The sequence below is a fragment of the Condylura cristata genome, unplaced genomic scaffold (assembly GCF_000260355.1).
Source record: "Condylura cristata isolate star-nosed mole 26May11 unplaced genomic scaffold, ConCri1.0 scaffold00023, whole genome shotgun sequence".
Classification (NCBI taxonomy): Eukaryota; Metazoa; Chordata; class Mammalia; order Eulipotyphla; family Talpidae; genus Condylura; species Condylura cristata.
This window is the reverse complement of record NW_004567124.1, coordinates 22,737,092-22,755,474: the sequence shown is the minus strand read 5'-3', so window position 1 is coordinate 22,755,474 and position 18,383 is coordinate 22,737,092. Positions and strand designations below refer to the sequence as shown.

General features: G+C 39.5%; 1 protein-coding gene across 1 annotated transcript; it reads left to right on the top strand.

Annotated features, from left to right (window-relative positions):
* The first annotated feature begins 1,131 nt into the window (after nucleotides 1-1,131).
* SLC28A2 (solute carrier family 28 (concentrative nucleoside transporter), member 2) lies at nucleotides 1,132-17,092 on the top strand. Its single transcript, XM_012728535.1, has 16 exons — nucleotides 1,132-1,217; nucleotides 1,948-2,036; nucleotides 3,240-3,420; nucleotides 5,224-5,365; nucleotides 5,957-6,070; nucleotides 6,397-6,474; nucleotides 6,781-6,861; nucleotides 7,200-7,280; nucleotides 8,350-8,475; nucleotides 8,557-8,687; nucleotides 9,101-9,269; nucleotides 9,435-9,632; nucleotides 10,222-10,303; nucleotides 11,985-12,083; nucleotides 12,284-12,395; nucleotides 15,519-17,092. The coding sequence occupies exons 1-16, from the start codon at nucleotides 1,132-1,134 to the stop codon at nucleotides 15,649-15,651; spliced, it is 1,902 nt and encodes a 633-aa protein (XP_012583989.1). The 3' UTR covers nucleotides 15,652-17,092.
* Nucleotides 17,093-18,383: the final 1,291 nt, after the last annotated feature.

The window sequence follows — 18,383 nt, the reverse complement described above, 5'->3', positions numbered from 1 at the left end:
CCAGAGGTGATCCATAAGGCACAGCAGACCTCTCCTGACCCACCCGCTGCTCCCCTCAGCAGTGTACTTTATTGATCTGCCTGTTCTGTTCCCCGCTCTGTCTCTGGTGAATCCTCTCACTGCCCCCGCATCTCTGGCTTGTACCCCAGTTCTGTATGCATACCTAATAAATCTTAAAAACAAATAAATAAATAAGAGGGTTACTGATAGCTCATAGCAGGAAAGCCTTCCATACAGCTGGAGAACTTATCAGTGGGCATATAACTTCACAGCACTTTATGACCAAGTATCACATTTCACCCTCAAATTTCTTCTTAATTCAACTTTCTTATATAGCACAGTTACTAACCCTCAGATCTTGGTAATATTGGCAAGATTCTGGGCCAACAGGATAGATACAGGACCATGAGCACCTACTCATATGCCTTTATATTTTGTTTCTTAATTGGTTTTTAAGGATGATAAAGCTAGTTCTCTTGTTTATTTCAAATACCCCTAATGACTTTCCTTTTTTTCCCCTTTCAAAATGGTATATTTTAAATCAGAGTTTCAGCAGAATCCAACAATGCATTAAAAGAATAATACACCACGACCAAGTGGGCTTTATCCCAGGAACATAAGGATGGTTCAACATCAGAAAATCAATTAATGTAATCCATCACATCAACCGACAGAAGAATAAATCAGAGTTTCAGTTTCAGGCTATGAGTGGGCTTTGCAGGAATGAGTTTTACTATACTGTTAGTATCAAGCATATCCCCAATATGCTGATCCCACTTTTTGTATGAGCTCATCTCGTGAAGAGTCCTTCTGGTAGAACCCAAGTAGGTATACTAGAGGGCATGGGAGCCCAAGATGTCATCAGTGGGTTAAACTCCCACAGCACAGAGGAAGGTAGAGGTGGGTTAGGAAGAGCAAACCTAAGCTCTCTGCCGCCCATAAGAAATCTAGGACTGAAATGCAATTAGTTCCTTGATATGCATGTGAATGATATTCCAAAGATAATGACTTCCTTCAGTTTCCTTGAGACTGTTAGGCAATCCTTTTCACTGAGCTTGAAGGTGTTCTCCCTGAGGGTGATGCCAGCTGAGACCTTCTTGTTGGAGTCACCTGCTTGATGCTTCCAAGAGTATGGGAATTAGAGTATTTTGGTTATATGACTACAGTGTGTTGAGCATACTTAGAAATGGCAGAGGCAGAGGGAAGCCAGGGGTCTGGTAAGATGCAGTATAGGATGCTGGCCAAGAGTTTACATTCTGCCTGAGTTTACATTCTGTCTTTGCTACTTCTAACCTCTGTGGCGTCGAAAAAGTTCTTCAACTTCTCTATTTCTGAATTTCCACAACTGCAAAATGAGTTCTCAGAAATTAGTAACTTAATATTTGTAAATTCCTTGGAAAGATCCTTATGTATAGAAACACATATAAGTGTTTGTCAGACCAACTTGAATAGCCCTTGCTATCAAGAGCTTGCCGAACATCTTCACTTAGTCCCTACCCACCTAGGGATTCTTGAGGATGTTGGCATTTTCCTTCCAGTTTGCCATGTACAATTGATCAACTCTTCAGGGTTATGGGTTTGTAGGTTTTGGGGAGAAGAAGTTAGAGCTGCCTCTCGGAAGAATGGAATCTGGAAGGTCTCAATCCCTTGTCTCTGGGGAACAAGAAAGAAGTAGGTACAAGAGTCTCTCCCTGATGTGCTTAGTGTAAATTTCTCTGGTACAAGATCACCATTGGTTTTGCAGCCTGAGGAGAGATATTTTGGCCTGCTGCCATGGGTAAGATTTGATTTGGCCTTTTGGCATTGCCAGAACACTACCTCATTTTCCATGGATGAATAATTTACTTCATTAATTAAAAGAAAAAATCCTAACACCAGATAGCCTAAGTTCTAGGAACTGATACAAATGGAATGGAATAACTTTTATTTTTTGGTTTTCATTGATAGGGGCCTGCAACTATTCACCAGGGCAAGAAGTTTCTACAGAAGTCATGCCCAGATTTTCAGGATTATCCTGTTGACCATACTATGTTTGGGTAAGGTGCTGAGAATTCAGGGAAGCAAGAGAAACAATCACTTTAGGAATATGACCTTCTTTAAGATGTCACTTAAGTAGAGAGCAATTTTATAAATTATTATAAATTATAATTTTTTGATATTATAATTATATTGATATTATAATTACTTTTAGTAAACCATAATTTATTGAGTTGTACTACTGCCAATAATAAATAAAATTTGGGAATAAATTATTTTTCAAAATATGCTATTTGATAGACAAGTAGCTCAGAGAATGTGGATTTATCTCTTTTTTAGTGTCTTGATTCACTGTGGGAAATGGTATTTGTCTTTTCTGTTGAGAAGCCTGTAGGATATTATTTATTGAATTAATAACGACATCAATTATATGAAGTACTTTTTTAAAGCTAGCAAATCTCTATTTAAAATAGAGTGGGGTGTATAGATCTTTATATCAATATTGGAGGTAACTGGGATTGAGAGAATAAAAATTATGTTTTTGGGTGAAATAAGTCACATGGTTTTGGTTAAGAAAAGGGTTAAAATGACTGTGGCTATAAAGTTTTGAGAAAAGATGACTTTTCAGGAGTCTAATGGTAGATGGTGTGATCAGCATCTCTCTCCAAGGGACAGACGAGGATGTAAGATAAAATAGAAGGAAGTGAGATTTCATTGAGGATAAGTGAAAATATGCAATTTTTCAAAACAAGTTGGCTCTGCTTGGAAATCATTGGGAAGAAAGCAGTATATGCTGGTCATGAAAACAACCCCGTAGGATAACTAGGGTTGGGTGGCAAGATTGCTGGAGGATTTTCATTGTTACAGATTTTTGAAAAGATTTATTTGATTTATTTATGCGAACAAGAACTGGGGTGTAGGCCAGAGGTGTGGGGGGTGAGAGGATTCACCAGAGACAGTAGGGAGCTGAACAGGCAGACTGACTGAAATACACTGCTGAGGGGAGAAGCAGGCAAGACAAGAGAGGTCTTCTGAGCATTATGTGTTAGTCCCTTGGCGAGAGATCAAACTCAAGCCGCAGTAGCTGGTGATAGCTTGATAGCGCTGAGACTTTAACCCTTGCACCAATAGGGAGGCCTGGGTTTTCATTTTTAAATAAAAGATAATCTTTCTTAGGGCTTCATTTGCCCCTATAGAGTGCTGCCTTACTGGTCCTTACTCAGTACTGTCTTTTTATTTTATTATTTTTTTCTTTTTTAAAGCTTATGCTGCCTACTTCCTGGCAGCTTGCATCTTGAATTTCCAAAGGGCACTGGCATTGTTTGTCCTCACCTGTTTGGTACTCTTGGCTTTGGCTCACCACTTTCTGAAAAGATTCTTGGGTAAAAAATTAAGATGTCCAAAACCCTTGAAAAATGCCCATGTAATGCTTTGGATGAAAAGGTAAGATAGCTTTGGATGATATGATGAGTAAATAAGAATCTTGACACTCCTGGCTCTACAACTTGTCCCAGAATACAGTCCCTGTACCTTTTTCTCCTCTGACATTTCTTGAGCTGTCTCTGGGACCATCACCTACACTTCAAACTTGAGGCAGAGAGCAAGTACCAATGTGCCTCTATTCACTGGACATCAGACCAGTGAGCTGCATGCTTCAACATTTGGGGAGGCAGGAGAGGTTCTGTTTGAGGCAAGAGTTTCAGTCCATTATATGTCAGAAGTGAGAACAATCATCCTTCTCTTCAATGAAGTAATCAAGATGGAGTAATGAAGTAATGTAGCTTGGAGCTACATTAAACTATCAAATTGGTTTGGTGCTCTCATGTGTTTTCCTTAGTTATCTGACACTCTTCACTTTTTTTGTATGCCTCAAGCCTCCATGCACATTGGTATCTTGCAGTTCCTTAGAGTTTAAGAAGCAAACTATCTTTTCAGTGGCTATTGAACTGCATTCTATACCAATCATCTAACTCAGTATAGCATTCACATGTCCTTTGATCACAGACTTCTTGATCTCGAATTTCTTCTTTCATTTGACCTGCCCATCTGCTTCCATCTTTTCCAGGCCAGTGTCCTCTGTCCTTGATGTTACTGTAATTTCATGACAATTAAATCTGATACTGCTACGGTGTAATTTCCACCATAAGGATCACTTATGGTGGGTGTTCCACCCACCACCCCTCAAGTTGGCTTTGTACCTTCTTCTTGCACTCCAAAATTACAGGGACAGTAGGATTTCTCTTCTCTGAGGGACCGAAATGACCATAGACATCATATTCTTCCTCTATACCCAATAACGACAGGAAGGAAAGGAATGTTCTGGAAGCCCTTGGAATGGAGCCATAGGCCTTGCTGCTAATGTGGCAACCAACTTGATCGCCTTTTGGCAGAGCTAGCCTTCATCAATGCCTATAGACTCTATAACATTCTTTTATCCTGACTGTTCTCCAATGGATGCATAGAAATTAGGTCTTAAGGATATTTATAACAGCACTAGTTTTAAGGAACACAGCAGATTAAATTTAAATTTTTGATCATTTGGTGGATTTGGCACTGGGGGATGCCTATTTATTAGCAAGATGGATTCTGCAATCCATGAGTTCTGCAATTGTGAATTTCAGATGAGTTATCTGAACTCATCTAGAAAGTGAGTTCACAGTGAGAATGGTTCAAAAATTTGCCCCTAACCTGTATTGCTTTGTGTTGTGTCCAAGGTATTTCAACGGACAATGTGTTCTTCTGCTGTGTGTTCTCCCTTTTAATTTTTCTCCTTGGAACTGAAATGACTCCAACATTCAGACATGTGGAAACCAGTTTGTGTATGCATCAAGCATGTTTGGTACATCAAAGGTCTATAAGTAGTTGATTTGTGGCTAAGTCTTTATTCTTACTCTTGCAGTGGTTGGAAATGAACAGAAATCCATGGCAAACCAGTGCATATTTTCCTCCTTTTTAAAATATTTTAAACATTTGGACAATCATATCACATCTCACTGATATGAAAACATGAGGAAAAGGATGTAGTTTGTGTCTTCACATTGGCTCTTTTAATTTCATTCTCAAGTAAAAGAGTTGAGGGAAAGAGGTGGAAACTACCAGATGAATGATTCTCAAGAGATGTTTTTGTGTCTAATCTACAGTAAACTATTAAGTTATTTCATTTATCCTTAGGGTAAATTCCATTTTTCAGAGGTAAAGTTAATTATTCCTTCACTGAATAACATGATCTTGGCATTTCCCCTGCAGGGTGTTTGCAGGACTTGCTTTGGTTGGCCTTATCCTGTGGCTGGCTATAGACACAGCCAAACGGCCCCAGCAGCTGATCTCCTTCGCAGGAATCTGCATGTTTGTCGTCATTCTCTTCGCCTGCTCCAAACACCACAGTGCAGTGAGTGTTGGATATGCAGGCCAGGCATTGGAACACCTAGTCCAGAACCATATATTACTAATTGCAAAGCGCATATGTTGAGTATTGACTACAAAGGTATCAAACTAAGTCCTTAACAATCTCTAAATTTGCCTCTGGCAATTTTGCTCCTAAGAAAAGTTTTGAAGTTCTCAAAGGCCCTAGACCATTTGTTTTCAAACTGTAGGTTGTGAGCCATTGGTGGATCTAGATCAGTGTAAAAGAAATAATGAAAGGAACAACAACAAAATAGAATACAATAGAGAATCAGTTGGCATTGAGCACTGTGTTATAAAGTATTGGTTTATCACTTTTATTTGTATGTATGTGTGTGTGCACAAATGTATGGATGAGTATTAACCTGTAGGTACAACTTTAAAAGCCATTAAGGACAGATGTAGCTTTACACATATTGCTGCCCTGTTTCTCCCAGTCCCCTATACCATTTTACCTCAAATTTACTATTACATCCCAGTTGATTCCACCAGAATACATGTACCCAGTTTTTACAATCTACCTAGGTAATAAACTAGTATATAGTTCACATTGGAATAATGTTCTTATTGGTTCCAGGTGTCCTGGAGGGCAGTATTTTGGGGCCTAGGTCTTCAGTTTGTCTTTGGAATCCTGGTCATTAGAACTGATCCTGGATTTATTGCATTTCAGTGGCTGGGAGATCAGATTCAGGTATGAGAAATTGAATCAGAGGGCTCTACTCTTTTAGAACCTGAGATAAAGGAGATCTGAGGAAAATATGAGGAGATTGTTATTGCAGTGGTGTGAGATCTGGTAGTAAAGGAGAGTGTATACTGAGGTATAACTAATCATATGGATAAGGAGAACCAAACTGCTGATTTTTGCTCATTTAATGAACAGCTCAAGGGAACAGTCTGCCCTCATGCTATCATAGACCAGCAAACCTTAGTTGCAGCAGTAGGTCCTAATCATGCATGAAGTCAAGCCCATCTTCCTCTGTGTCCTTCCTGTTTTGTTCTCTTTCTTCTTTCCTTCAGATTTTCCTGAACTACACCCTGGCTGGCTCCAGTTTTGTCTTTGGAGATATGCTCGTCAAGGAAGCCTTTGCTTTTCAGGTCATGTCTGTTATTTGGGCAGGGAGTTATGGTCATTGTTGGAGGAGTCATACAACACAGGATGATAATGATGTCTTCTTGACATTGGAATGACAGGAATTGGAGAGGAAGGCTCAAAAAACATCTTATAGCATTATGTACATGGGATGATAGATTTGTAATATACTTTAAAATTATTCCTAAACTAGTTTATGTTTAAATATCCACTGAGAATCTACACAGCTACAGCTTAATCATCTTGAAATACTGAGAGTTTATGTAGAGGCCAAAATATGATACACAGCAGGCCTGTCATTCTTATTACAGTCTTTGCCGATCATCATTTTCTTTGGCTGTGTGATGTCCATTCTCTACTACCTTGGTCTTGTGCAGTGGGTGATTCAGAAGGTAAGTAATTTTTCTACGCCAGTTAGGAGATGTGCCTTCATCTTGTGATGAAGAGGCATGAAGATGGCATTTATTTTGAAAAATGCTCTTATGTGGGAATTAGAGTGCTAGAGCCAATGTGAAAAGGGAAACATTTTCAAGCATAGCTGATATCAGATGGTAATGCTAAGTCTTAAGGGACTAAGAATCCTAAGTTCTGGACTAGGTACTGTTTAAAATTAGCTTTGTGATCTTGGCCTTGTCACTGTTTTTCTGTGGGTCTTAGTCCTCTTACCAGTAGAGAAGGGGGTGGTTTATTTCTGTTACTGTTAATGGCTTAGGTATTTGTATCTCTTTAGGTGGCCTGGTTTTTGCAAATCACACTGGGCACCACTGCCACAGAGACCCTGGCTGTGGCAGGAAACATCTTTGTGGGTATGGTAAGCACCTTGAGACCTTCTGATTTTCTTTTCTCTGGGAAACAGAGAATGTGGCAGAAAACAGGTTAAGAAAGGCATGTGTTATTTTTGAAAGGTCAAATAAATGAAGGTAGTATGGCAGGCAATTGAAAAAAACTTGGAAGCTCAGAAGATACTCAGTTCATTACTTTCAGTTTGCATGCCTAATAATATTTACCTAAGCAATTTAACATGGTTATCCTTACACTGCTCCAACTACTTATAGAGGAATAATATATATATAATATAATATTAATATATAATAATATATAATATTATTAATAATAATAATATAGAGGGAGAAGTCTTGTTCTAAATCTCATCCCACTTGATAAGGAGCTATGAAATATTCTAGTTTCTCTTGTGACTCTTGGTTTCCAGGATCTCTAAAGCAGCCAACTTTGCCTTCCTAAGGGGTAACACCATGTCTCTTCTATATAATAGTTGTTTGACGTGTCTGTCCACATGGATTAAGTGTTTAATATGTGCTGTAGACTTCTCAGTTCAATATTAGGGACCAAGACTTGTTGAAACTGACAAGAAACTAATATTGAGGCTCTTTCTCTCCCAAGATTATGTACTGATTAACAAATTCTAAAATATCCTGAGAATACTTCTCCATATTTCTACCATAGCGCCCCCTGTTCTGCTGAAATTATCCATAATCAGTTTAGTTTCCTGTGCTTTAGTTTCCCAGTGCTTCTCCTGACCCACCTGGTGCTCCCCTCAGCGGTGTATTTCAGTCAATCTGCCTGTTCTTCTCCCCACTCTGTCTCTGGTGAATCCTCTCATCCCCCCAAATCTCTGACCTGCAACCCAGTTCTTGTATGCACAAATAAATAAATCTTTAAAAATTTTAATAGTTGAGAGAAACTTGTATGAGGACAATGCCAACCAGAAATGATTAGGTGCAAGAAAGAGAAAAGCAGACAGTGGGGCAGATCCGAGAGCAAGCTAGAAAGGCATTCACTTGGGAGGGGTGCGTTCAGGGAGCCCCTTTGGGATGGGGACTTGTACCCTCTTGACTCTGACTCATTTCTCCTTGTCATAGACAGAGGCACCTCTGCTCATTCGTCCATACCTTGCAGACATGACGCTTTCAGAAATCCACGCAGTGATGACTGGAGGCTTTGCTACCATTTCAGGCACTGTGCTAGGAGCATTCATATCCTTTGGGGTAGGCACCATCGGTTGGTCACCATTGGTTGAAAACCGAGTCTAGGTTACACAGACACTCACTCTAAGCCTGGTTTTGCAGGTTGATGCATCATCCTTAATTTCTGCCTCTGTGATGGCTGCCCCTTCTGCTCTTGCTTTGTCAAAGCTGGTATATCCAGAAGTGGAGGAGTCCAAGTTCAAGAATAAGGAGGGGGTAAAACTGCCGCCTGGGTGAGTCAAATGACATATATTTGGAGGGATAGTGAGATCAGCTATGGCAAAGTGATGCTTGGGGGCTGAGAACTCAAGTCTCCTGCAGAAGAATATAGTTATATATTGCCTGTGTCTCCCTGTAGTTAATACTGTTGAGCTTCTTCTTTCATTTAAATCACCCACTTGTCTCCATCTTCAGCAGGCCAGTAACTCCAGTTCCTGATGTTAATGCAATTTCATGGCAATTAAATCTGATACTGCTTCAGTGTAATTTCCACCATAAGTTTCACTAAGGAATCACCACCAACTCTCAGTATGGCTTTGCACCTTCTTCTTACATGCTAGCATTACAGGGACAGTAAGATTTCTCTTCTGTGAGGGACTGAGACAGCTGTAGACACATATTCTTCACCTATGCCCAATAACCACAGGAAGGAGAGGAATATCCTGGAAGCTGCCAGCAACGGAGCCACAGATGCCATAGGCCTTGCTGCTAATGTGGCAGCCAATTTGATTGCCTTTTTGGCAGTGCTGGCCTTCATCAATGCTGCCCTCTCCTGGCTAGGGGAAATGGTAGAAATACAGGAACTCACTTTTCAGGTAAATGATTCCATTTGTTGGGCTGTTCTTGGGTATGGTTAAGTCATCCTTGAACTTAGTGAGCTAAGAGGGAATATGGGTGGGAGCAGCATGGAGGAGACTGAGTCAAGGCTCTAGAGAAGGACCGTGGCTCCTTCCTCTGTTGTTTGTTTTTCTTTCACCAAGGTCATCTGCTCTTACATCTTAAGACCCATGGTTTTCATGATGGGTGTGGACTGGTCAGATTGTCCAATGGTAGCTGAAATGGTGGGGATCAAGTTTTTCACAAATGAGTTTGTGGCCTATGAGCAACTGTCTAAATATAAGAACAAACGTCTCGCTGGCGTGGAAGAATGGATCGGGAATGAGAAACAGTGGATTTCTGTAAGTGACATTCCAGAAAGGCAAAATAGTCTGAGGATAGATAGAAAGTATGATACAAATGCTTATTGCATAGCCACAGATCCGCTTTCAGTGTCCAGGGTAACCACAAAGCAAGCACATCCGTGTGCTTCCTCCAGAGCCGAGGTTGCCCTCTATGCCGGCCCCCGCCCCGCCCACACTGCAGCACACATACACTCTGACCCGACTTCTCTCTGTGATGTAATGCTGATTTTTTCACAGTGTCTAAGACACTACTTCGGGTAGTCTGAGATCCTCTTCTTCATCTATTAAGTAGCTATAAATTGATCTTCATTCTCTCCCTCTGTCTTTTTATCTTCTTAATCATTCTCATTTCTATGCCTTCTCCTTATTCATAGTCTTCTACAAAGGGCAGAGAAGCCCAGGGTGGTTGCCTTATCATTATCTTTGTTGTAACACAAGGAGTGGTTATTTTCTGAACATCCTTCCCATATTCATTAAGGTAGTATGGACAAGATTGGGGATTTTAAGTACCCTGAAACTTCTGTCATTATATGACAACATGTATTGAACTGAGTTAGGTTTACTTATTTATTTTTGTTTTCCCTAGGTGAGAGCTGAAATCATTACAACGTTTGCACTCTGTGGATTTGCCAATCTTAGCTCCATAGGAATCACATTGGGAGGCTTGAGTGAGTTCATTTTCTCAGCTCCCCATTATGTCAGCTAGATCCTGGCTTCACTGTGGGCATTCCTGGTGTTTCAGTACATGTTGAGGCCAGACAGAGATGTTGACTGCCAGGGGCCATCTCAGATAGCAGTTAATATGTAGTCAGGTTACCAGGCTAAGCGTGGAACCCATGCTGGGTTTACAATTTCAGCTTTACTTACTTACTTTCATTTTGATTGAAAGTCCAAAAGAATTTGCTAGTCAGAATCTACTAGTCATTCTCCCTGCCCCTGCCCTCAAGGACTATTGCATTTCATCATATTATTTCCCCCGACCATCATCCACATTCAGTAATATCTTCAGTAATCTAAATGAACCTCGGTTTGCATCAAATACTCATCATTCTTCCCATACCTGGTGACTATCAGCTTTTAATGCAATATTTCACATCACTGTCTATCCTACTTTATGTATTTGGTGCTTCTGGTCAGGGTGCTTCTGGTCCGTGTTACTGTAAGAATTTTGAAAGAATTTTATTTTTTTTTCCCTATGAGAAATAAGATGTTATAATGAAATGGTTTTTATTTTGCTATTAAGTGGGCATAATGCATATATAGGTACATATTTTTTATTTAATACTGAGGATACTTTCTGAAATTAGGCTGCTCACAGAAATAGGAGTTGAACAAGGAACCAAAAGACAAAATAGGCATCATGTGACTAAAGCATACCCATAAGTCTCCTTATCCCTCTGACTCAAGGTAGTTCATCTAGCTGTCACTTACATGAGGAATATAGAGAAACAAAACAAAGGGTCAGATAAAACCAAATCAGTAACAAACCCTAGAAATCTGACTGTAAAATTGAGGTTACCAGAGCTGGAAGGAGAGAGGGGAGAGCAGAATGGGGAGATAAACTACTTTAGTAAGGGGGCTGTGGTTGCCATGTGGTGGTGTGGTTGGTAACAAACATTTGAAGGGTGTGATTATATAGCTCTAATCATCATACAGCATTGTAAACCAATTATGCATCAATTTTAGAAAAAAAAGAAAATGAAAAAAATCTAGCTAAGTTGGTCTAGGCTTAAGAGTGAAGATCTCATGGCCCTCCTTGGTGGTGCAACGGGTTAGGACGCAGCACTGCAAGCTGACCACAGCTGCTTCAATGCAGGTTTGCTCCCTGGCTCCAGAGGTGACCCACATGGAGTGGCAGACCTCTCCTGACCTGACCGCTGCTCCCTGCAGCAGTGTATTTCAGTGATCTGCTTGTTCTGCTCCCTACTCTGTCTCTGTCTCTCTGCCCCTGCACCTCTGGCTTGTACCAGCTCTGTATGAATAAATAAATAAATCTTTTTTTTTTAAAAAAGAGTGAAGATCCCAGAAAGTGAATGGCCAGGCATTTGTATGTCTGGAGCAAATCGAGCTTATCTTGATCCAGAAATATCAAATGTTTATAGAGCCACTGCAGTCAGGGTCAGAACATAATTCTTGATCTGATGAGTGTCTGAGAGACTAACCTCCTCCATGCCTCCTCCCCAACCCAAATAAACACTTCTTAGGATAACACTAGCCAACCTCTGGTGACTGGTTTTAAGATGCTATTCGTCTGCTTGCTTTTCCCTCTGCAATCTTATTAATAGGGGCTTAGGGGGTAAACCTGTTGCCTGGTAGGGAAGAGATCAAAATGTTTTGTCTCCTCTGCAGCATCAATGGTACCCCAGCGGAAGAGTGACTTGTCCAAGGTTGTGATCAGTGCCCTTCTCACAGGGGCTTGTGTGTCCCTTATCAGCTCCTGTGTGGCAGGTAATTATCTCAGCTCCGTCTTTGGGCAGAAATCACTCTCCTATGTCCTGACAGTATTTCTCTCAGAATACTGATTTAACCATCTATACCACTGATGTATAGAAAAGACACCTAATCTACAGTGTTCTCAATTAACATCCAATGCATTAATGAATGTGTATAAAATCCTCCCTATGTATTTCCTATCCTCTTTTACCTAGGAATCCTCTATGTCCCCAGAGGAGCAGAAGCTGACTGTGTTTCCTTTTTGAAAACAACTTTCACCAACAGAACCTATGACAGCTACATATGCTGCAGAGAACTCTTTCAGAGGTAAGTGGACAGCAGGATCCTTGTTTTTACCCTTGTGTCCTCATCTCCATTCATGGAGTGGGTAGAAATGAAGTCTTTAGGGTAATCACATGGATGCTAAATAAAGTATGTAAGAATGGAGACAGATATTTATGATGGTTATATTTGTGTTCTTTTTTTCTTATTAGATGGTATCCATAGTATTAGCTATTGTATGAATAAGTGATAAATTATACCTATTTTGGGAAGGGTATGAAGAAGTGAAGGGTTAGGGAAGAAAGAAATTATTATCATCATAAAATAGATTATAGTAACTGTAAGGTGTTTTTTAAATATATAACGCAAGTTAAACACAAAACAAAAATTTATAGATTAAAAAGAGAAAGGAAAACAAAGCAAAGCATAATACTACAGAAAACTATAAAACTGCGCCCTCTCTGGTGGCACAGTGGATTAGGCCACAGCACTGCTTCAGTGCAAGTTTGAATCTTGGCAGGAGGTGACCCACAAATGACGCAGCAAACCTCTCCTCACCCTCCCGCTGCTCCTTCATCAGTATATTTCAGTCAGTCTGCCTGTTCTGCTCTCCACTCTGTCTCTGGTGAATCTTCTTGCTTCCCCTGCACCTCTAGCCTATACCCCCATTCTGTATATATAAATAAATAAATATTAAAAAGAAAGAAAGAAAGAAAAGTATCAAACCACCAAGGAAGAGAGCAAGAGAAGAAAACAAGTCTTATCAATAATTACTTCAGAGTCTCCCTGATGGTACAGGCATTAAAGTCTCAGCTCTATCAAGCTAGCAACAGCCAATGTGGCATAAATTCAGTCCTTGGTTAGGGAGGTGACCCACATGGCACAGTAGACCTCTCCTGTCCCACCCACTGCTCCCCTTAGCTGTGTATTTCTGTAGATCTGCCTGTTCTGTGCCCTACTTTGTCTCTGGTGAATCCTTTCACCCCCACACCTCTGGCTGTACCTCAGTTCTTGTTTGCATAAATAAATATAAAATAAATGTTTTTTTAATAATCACTTCAAATGTAAATGAATTAAATTCTATAATCATAAAACATAAAGTGACTAGATGATTTTTTTTAAAGACTGACTATATACTGTTAATAAGAGGTTCACTTTGGCTTTAAGGATACAGTGTCTGAAAGTGAAGGGATGGGAAAATATGTTCCATGGAAATGGAAACTAAAGCAAAAATAGCTATATTTACACCAGACACAATACACTTTAAGCCAAAATCTTTTAACAAATGACAAGGTTATTATATAGTAAAGAGGTCAATTAATCAAAAGGACATCATTGTAAGTAATTATGCGCCCAACATAGTGCACCTGAATACATTAATGATGATAAATACCCAGTATTAACAGATCTTAGAGAAAAAATACAGCAAAATAATAATAGAAGAAAACTTTTTATTCTACTTTTAATAGTGGATATTGGCTCTTTCAGCAGTGAGGTTAATAAGGAAACACTGGGCTTAAGCTGTATGTTAGGTAAAGGGGTTCTAACAGACATTGAACAATTCACCCAGTAGTAGCAACAGAATGCACAGTCTTCTCAAATGTACATGGAAATTATATGACTAGTCTTATATTAGACCACAAACTAATAATAATAAAAACAAGAAGCTTAAAATCATAATTAGTATGTTTTCTGACCACATAGTTATGAAACTGGTGTAAATATTTCATCTAATATCCAGAATAAGACAAGGAAGTCCACCTTGATCACTTTTAATCAACATAGTACTGGAAGTCATAGGCATAGCAATTAGGCATGAAAGAAATAAAAAACACCAAAATCAAAAAAGAAAAATAAAATTGTCTGTTTGCAGATGACAGAATCTTATATATAGAAACTCTAAAGACTCTACAAAAAAATCCCTGCATTTCTACACACTAAAAACAAACTTTGGGAAAAGAAATTAACAATACCATTTATATCATCAAAAAGAATAAAATAACTAGGAAAAATGTAATAACTGAATATCAGGTTTTTAACTTAGTAGCTGATAACAAGGAGGTAAAAGATCTGAACATTATAAAACTTTTTAAGAGCAGCACTTGTATTCTAACCAAAAAATTTAATATATAAGGTGATGAATGTGTTAACATTCCTTCTCTTTCTGGTCCCTGGGAAGATGAAGAAATCAGTGTCATGGCCTTTAGTAAGTGCTGTGAATTCTACACCAAGGCTGTCTGCCTTGTGATTGATTTCATTTCTTTAACACTCCTTGAGCGCTTTTTTGGGGGGCAAAGATGTTAATGTACTCAGATTCCCACTCTCATTAACTCACCTTGATCTTTAACCTTAAGTGTGAAATTTTCATTGTGTCTCTCTTCAACATGCCAATAATTAGCTCATCATTGGGAATCCTTTTACAATGTAGAGAATATGTCAAATTGTCATGTTGTACAGTATAAATATATCACAGTTTTGTCAGTCATATCTGAGTAACTTGTTTAAAAAGATTTATTTATTTGTGTATAAAGAACTGGGGTACAGGCCAGAGGCTCAGGGACGGCGAGAGGCTTCACCAGAGACAGAGTGGGGAGCAGAACAGGCAGATTAACTGCAATACACTGCTGAGGGGAGCAGCGGGCGGGTCAGGAGAGGTCTGCCACGCCATGTGGTCACCTCCAGGGCAGGTGGGAATCGAACTCATGCGGAAGTGGCTTTAGCATCCTAGTGCTGTGCTTTAACCTTCTGTGCCACCAGGGAGGGCCCAATTTTTTATGAAACAATAAATAAGTACATAAATCTGAACAGTTTTTCTTTTTCAGCAGGAAGTAGCCTTGAAATACTATCTCATTTTTTTAGACTAAATTAAATTCTCTCAATCATATTACAATGTATAAATTTTGCCTCAGTGATGTTTGGAAAGAAAATTCCCAAAGGACTATGAATAGAAATGGACCCAGAAGCAGGCACATTGTTTGAGGTTTCTTGCTGGTATTATTTGGGGCATGAATGTGAATGTACACTTCATTATCTTGTATTTATTTGCTCATTGTAATTGGATCCATTCACAGGTTTTTGATTTTTTCCCCCATTTGCTTGGTAGAACTTGTTGCATGGTTGTTGCTTTTTGTTTATCTGACTGTCTCTCTGTTTGGCTTTTCATTTCAGTACTTCTCTGGATGGCACCAACACCCCTTCTTTTTCTGGCCCCTGGGCAGATAAAGATTTTAGTGTCGCAGCCCTAAAGAACTGCTGTGACTTCTACAACGGTACCTGCCCCGTGGTTGGTTCATTTTTTTAACACTCTTATTTGAGCACTCTGTTGGCAAAGGAGTTCATGTACTCAAGAGTGCCCACTCTACTAATTGTGTTGTTAAGTGAATGTGAAAACTCTACTGTGCTTTACTACATACCAATAATGAAAATTAACTTTTGACTTTCCATTCTTCGGTTGGACCAAACAAGAAATTCCTGGTGGACTCTAAGCTTAGATTTATCCCACCAAGTAGGGTCAAGATAGGTTTAGAGAGATAAAGGTGCTCCCTAGAGTCACATAGTCAAGTGGCAGAGCTAAGATTTGAGGCTGGAGTCTTGTTTTTAATTACTTTGTCTAGTCCATTATATTCCAGCATGCTCTGCCTGCCTGCCTTTCTCCCTCCCTCCCTTCCTCTCTCCATTTGCTCCAATCCAGTGCCTCAAAGCCCACCAGTTTAACATGAATGATCTCATAAACTTCTAAACCTACTTGTGAACTACTTTTTAAGTCATGTCCTGTTTTTTTGTTTCATTTTGCTGTTTGTGTTATTGTCATCTTTTATTTCAGCAAATAGGGAAATTGTTGTTTTAGGAGCTGGTGGTTCCCTCAAATACAGAATTCTCTTTAATTAACAAGTTACTTTGATCAACTCTTTTCAGTCATTGCTTCAGGAGAGCAGAGACCAGGTCTGTTTCTGTTTTGTTACTGAAGTCAGCAGCTAGCATTGTGCCACACACAAAAACAGTGTTTAATGTTCATTGGATGAATAAACAAGATGAAGCACCAAGTATTTGGGCCTGTAAACCTAGGGCAAAATGAAAGAAGAATACAAGTCTACTAATTCCGTACTAGCGCCCCTTCTAGCATCCCTTCTCTCCAAGATGGGAGAAGTGTCAGAGGCAGACTGCCCAGGGTTGGGCAAGTCAAGTAAGTCCATATACAGACTCAGGTTTAAAGTTCACTTAATGATGACCTGGACACAATAAAACCACAACTGTTATCAAAAGATGGAAGGAAAGGAGAAAGGAGGGAGAGAGGGGAGGAAAGAGGGAGGGGGGAAAGGCACACTAAATGAAAAAACATACATAAAGCACTTAAACTGCCTGCCACAAAGTAATCTTTTAATCAGTATTTATTATTGTTATGTAGTAATACTGTTAGTTTTTACTACTATCTCGGGCCTGTATGTGTTGGGGTGGGGTGTGGTTACAGGTAGCAAGTAGAAAACATGAGAAAGAAGGAAAAATGGTGAAAAAGATGCTGAATAGGGCTCTTTGTGAAGAGAAGGCCAGTGAGGACTTTCAAAGACAGAAAGAGGCGAAGGGACATTTAAGAACTGAGATACCTATTGTTTACCTTTCTGCAGCCTCAACAATGTTGTCCTCAAGTCAACAAAAAATCTACTTTACATGTAGTCTGGTGCCAGTTGATTTTGAAGAATTCAAGAATTCATGTAGTTTCCACTGCAGAGCTAAGCTATAGGCAGTTCAGTCAGCAGGAAGAGGACATCAGCAGAGCTGTAGTTTATAGGAGTTTCCCACCTCCCCCAGCCTGTTTATCTGCAAGGGATGTGTTCCAAGGTCCCTACTGGATACCTGAAACCTTGGAAAATACAGAACCCTAAATACACTATGTTCTTTTTCATACATATATGAATTATATATATATATACACACACACACATGTATATACACACAAATATATATATATATATTTATGATAAAGTTTAAAGTATAAACCAGGCATGATAAAAGACTTAATAGAATTGAATAGAATAATTATAGCAATATACTGTAATGAAGGTCATGTGCCTCAAAGTATCTTAGTGACTATTTTAACTAATATCTTCAGACCCACTTCCCTGCTGGTAACAAACCACAGAATGTGAACCCCAGGTATAAGGGGAATACTATAAGGAAAGAAGTGGGTATGCTAGCAACCTTAGGAATATTGGGGACATTGCTGGTTTTTCTTAGTTTACATAGAATGAGGGTTCATATAAAATAACCATTTCCACCAAGTTATAAAGAATGGGGTGGGGCTCTTCTGAAAAGTCTTGGGAGGATTTCAGGTCAGCAAACCACTAAACTGAGTTACACTTATGTAATGATTCTATGTACGTTGTGTTTATGTTATGTCATCTCTGGTAGAATATAAATTTAGGAGATTAGAAACTATGATAAATGAGTTGTATGGCATTTTTCTCTACATGAATTTCTTTTCTTTACATTAACTCATTGGAACTAACCAAAAAAATCTTCTGTGGGACGTATGGTGGCACTATTTTACCGCTCCTCCCCAACCCCAATATTAAAGACAAGTACATTCAGGCTGAAAGAGATTAAATATACTTGTCCAGGCCCTCCCTAGTGGTGCAGTGGGTTAAAGCACAGCACTAAGAAGCTAAAGCCACTTCCACATAAGTTCATCCCCGCCTGCCGGGGAGGTGATCCACATGGTGCGGCAGACTTCTCCTAACCCACCGCTGCTCCCCTCTGCAGTGTACTTGTCATTCGGCCTGTTCTGCTCCCCACTCTGTCTCTGGTGAATCCTCTTACTGCCTCTGTACCTCTGGCCTGTACCTCAGTTCTATATGCACAAATAAATAAATTAAAAATATATATATATATGGTCTTGTCCTCAGTTACAAAGTCAGTAAGTGCTAGCAATGAAAAAGGCATAGTTTATCAGGACTTTCCAATCTCTCACTCACCACTGTCTCATACCACCAGTCCTTATACAACAACCACTACACAAAGCCAGTGATTCTCCCTATG

Coding starts and splice junctions, on each gene's coding strand:
- SLC28A2 (XM_012728535.1), top strand. CDS start 1,132: ATGGGAATTAGAGTATTTTGGTTATATGACTACAGTGTGTTGAGCATA. Junction 3,421..5,223: donor GTAATGCTTTGGATGAAAAG/GTAAGATAGCTT, acceptor TTTCCCCTGCAG/GGTGTTTGCAGGACTTGCTT. Junction 9,270..9,434: donor TACAGGAACTCACTTTTCAG/GTAAATGATTCC, acceptor TCTTTCACCAAG/GTCATCTGCTCTTACATCTT.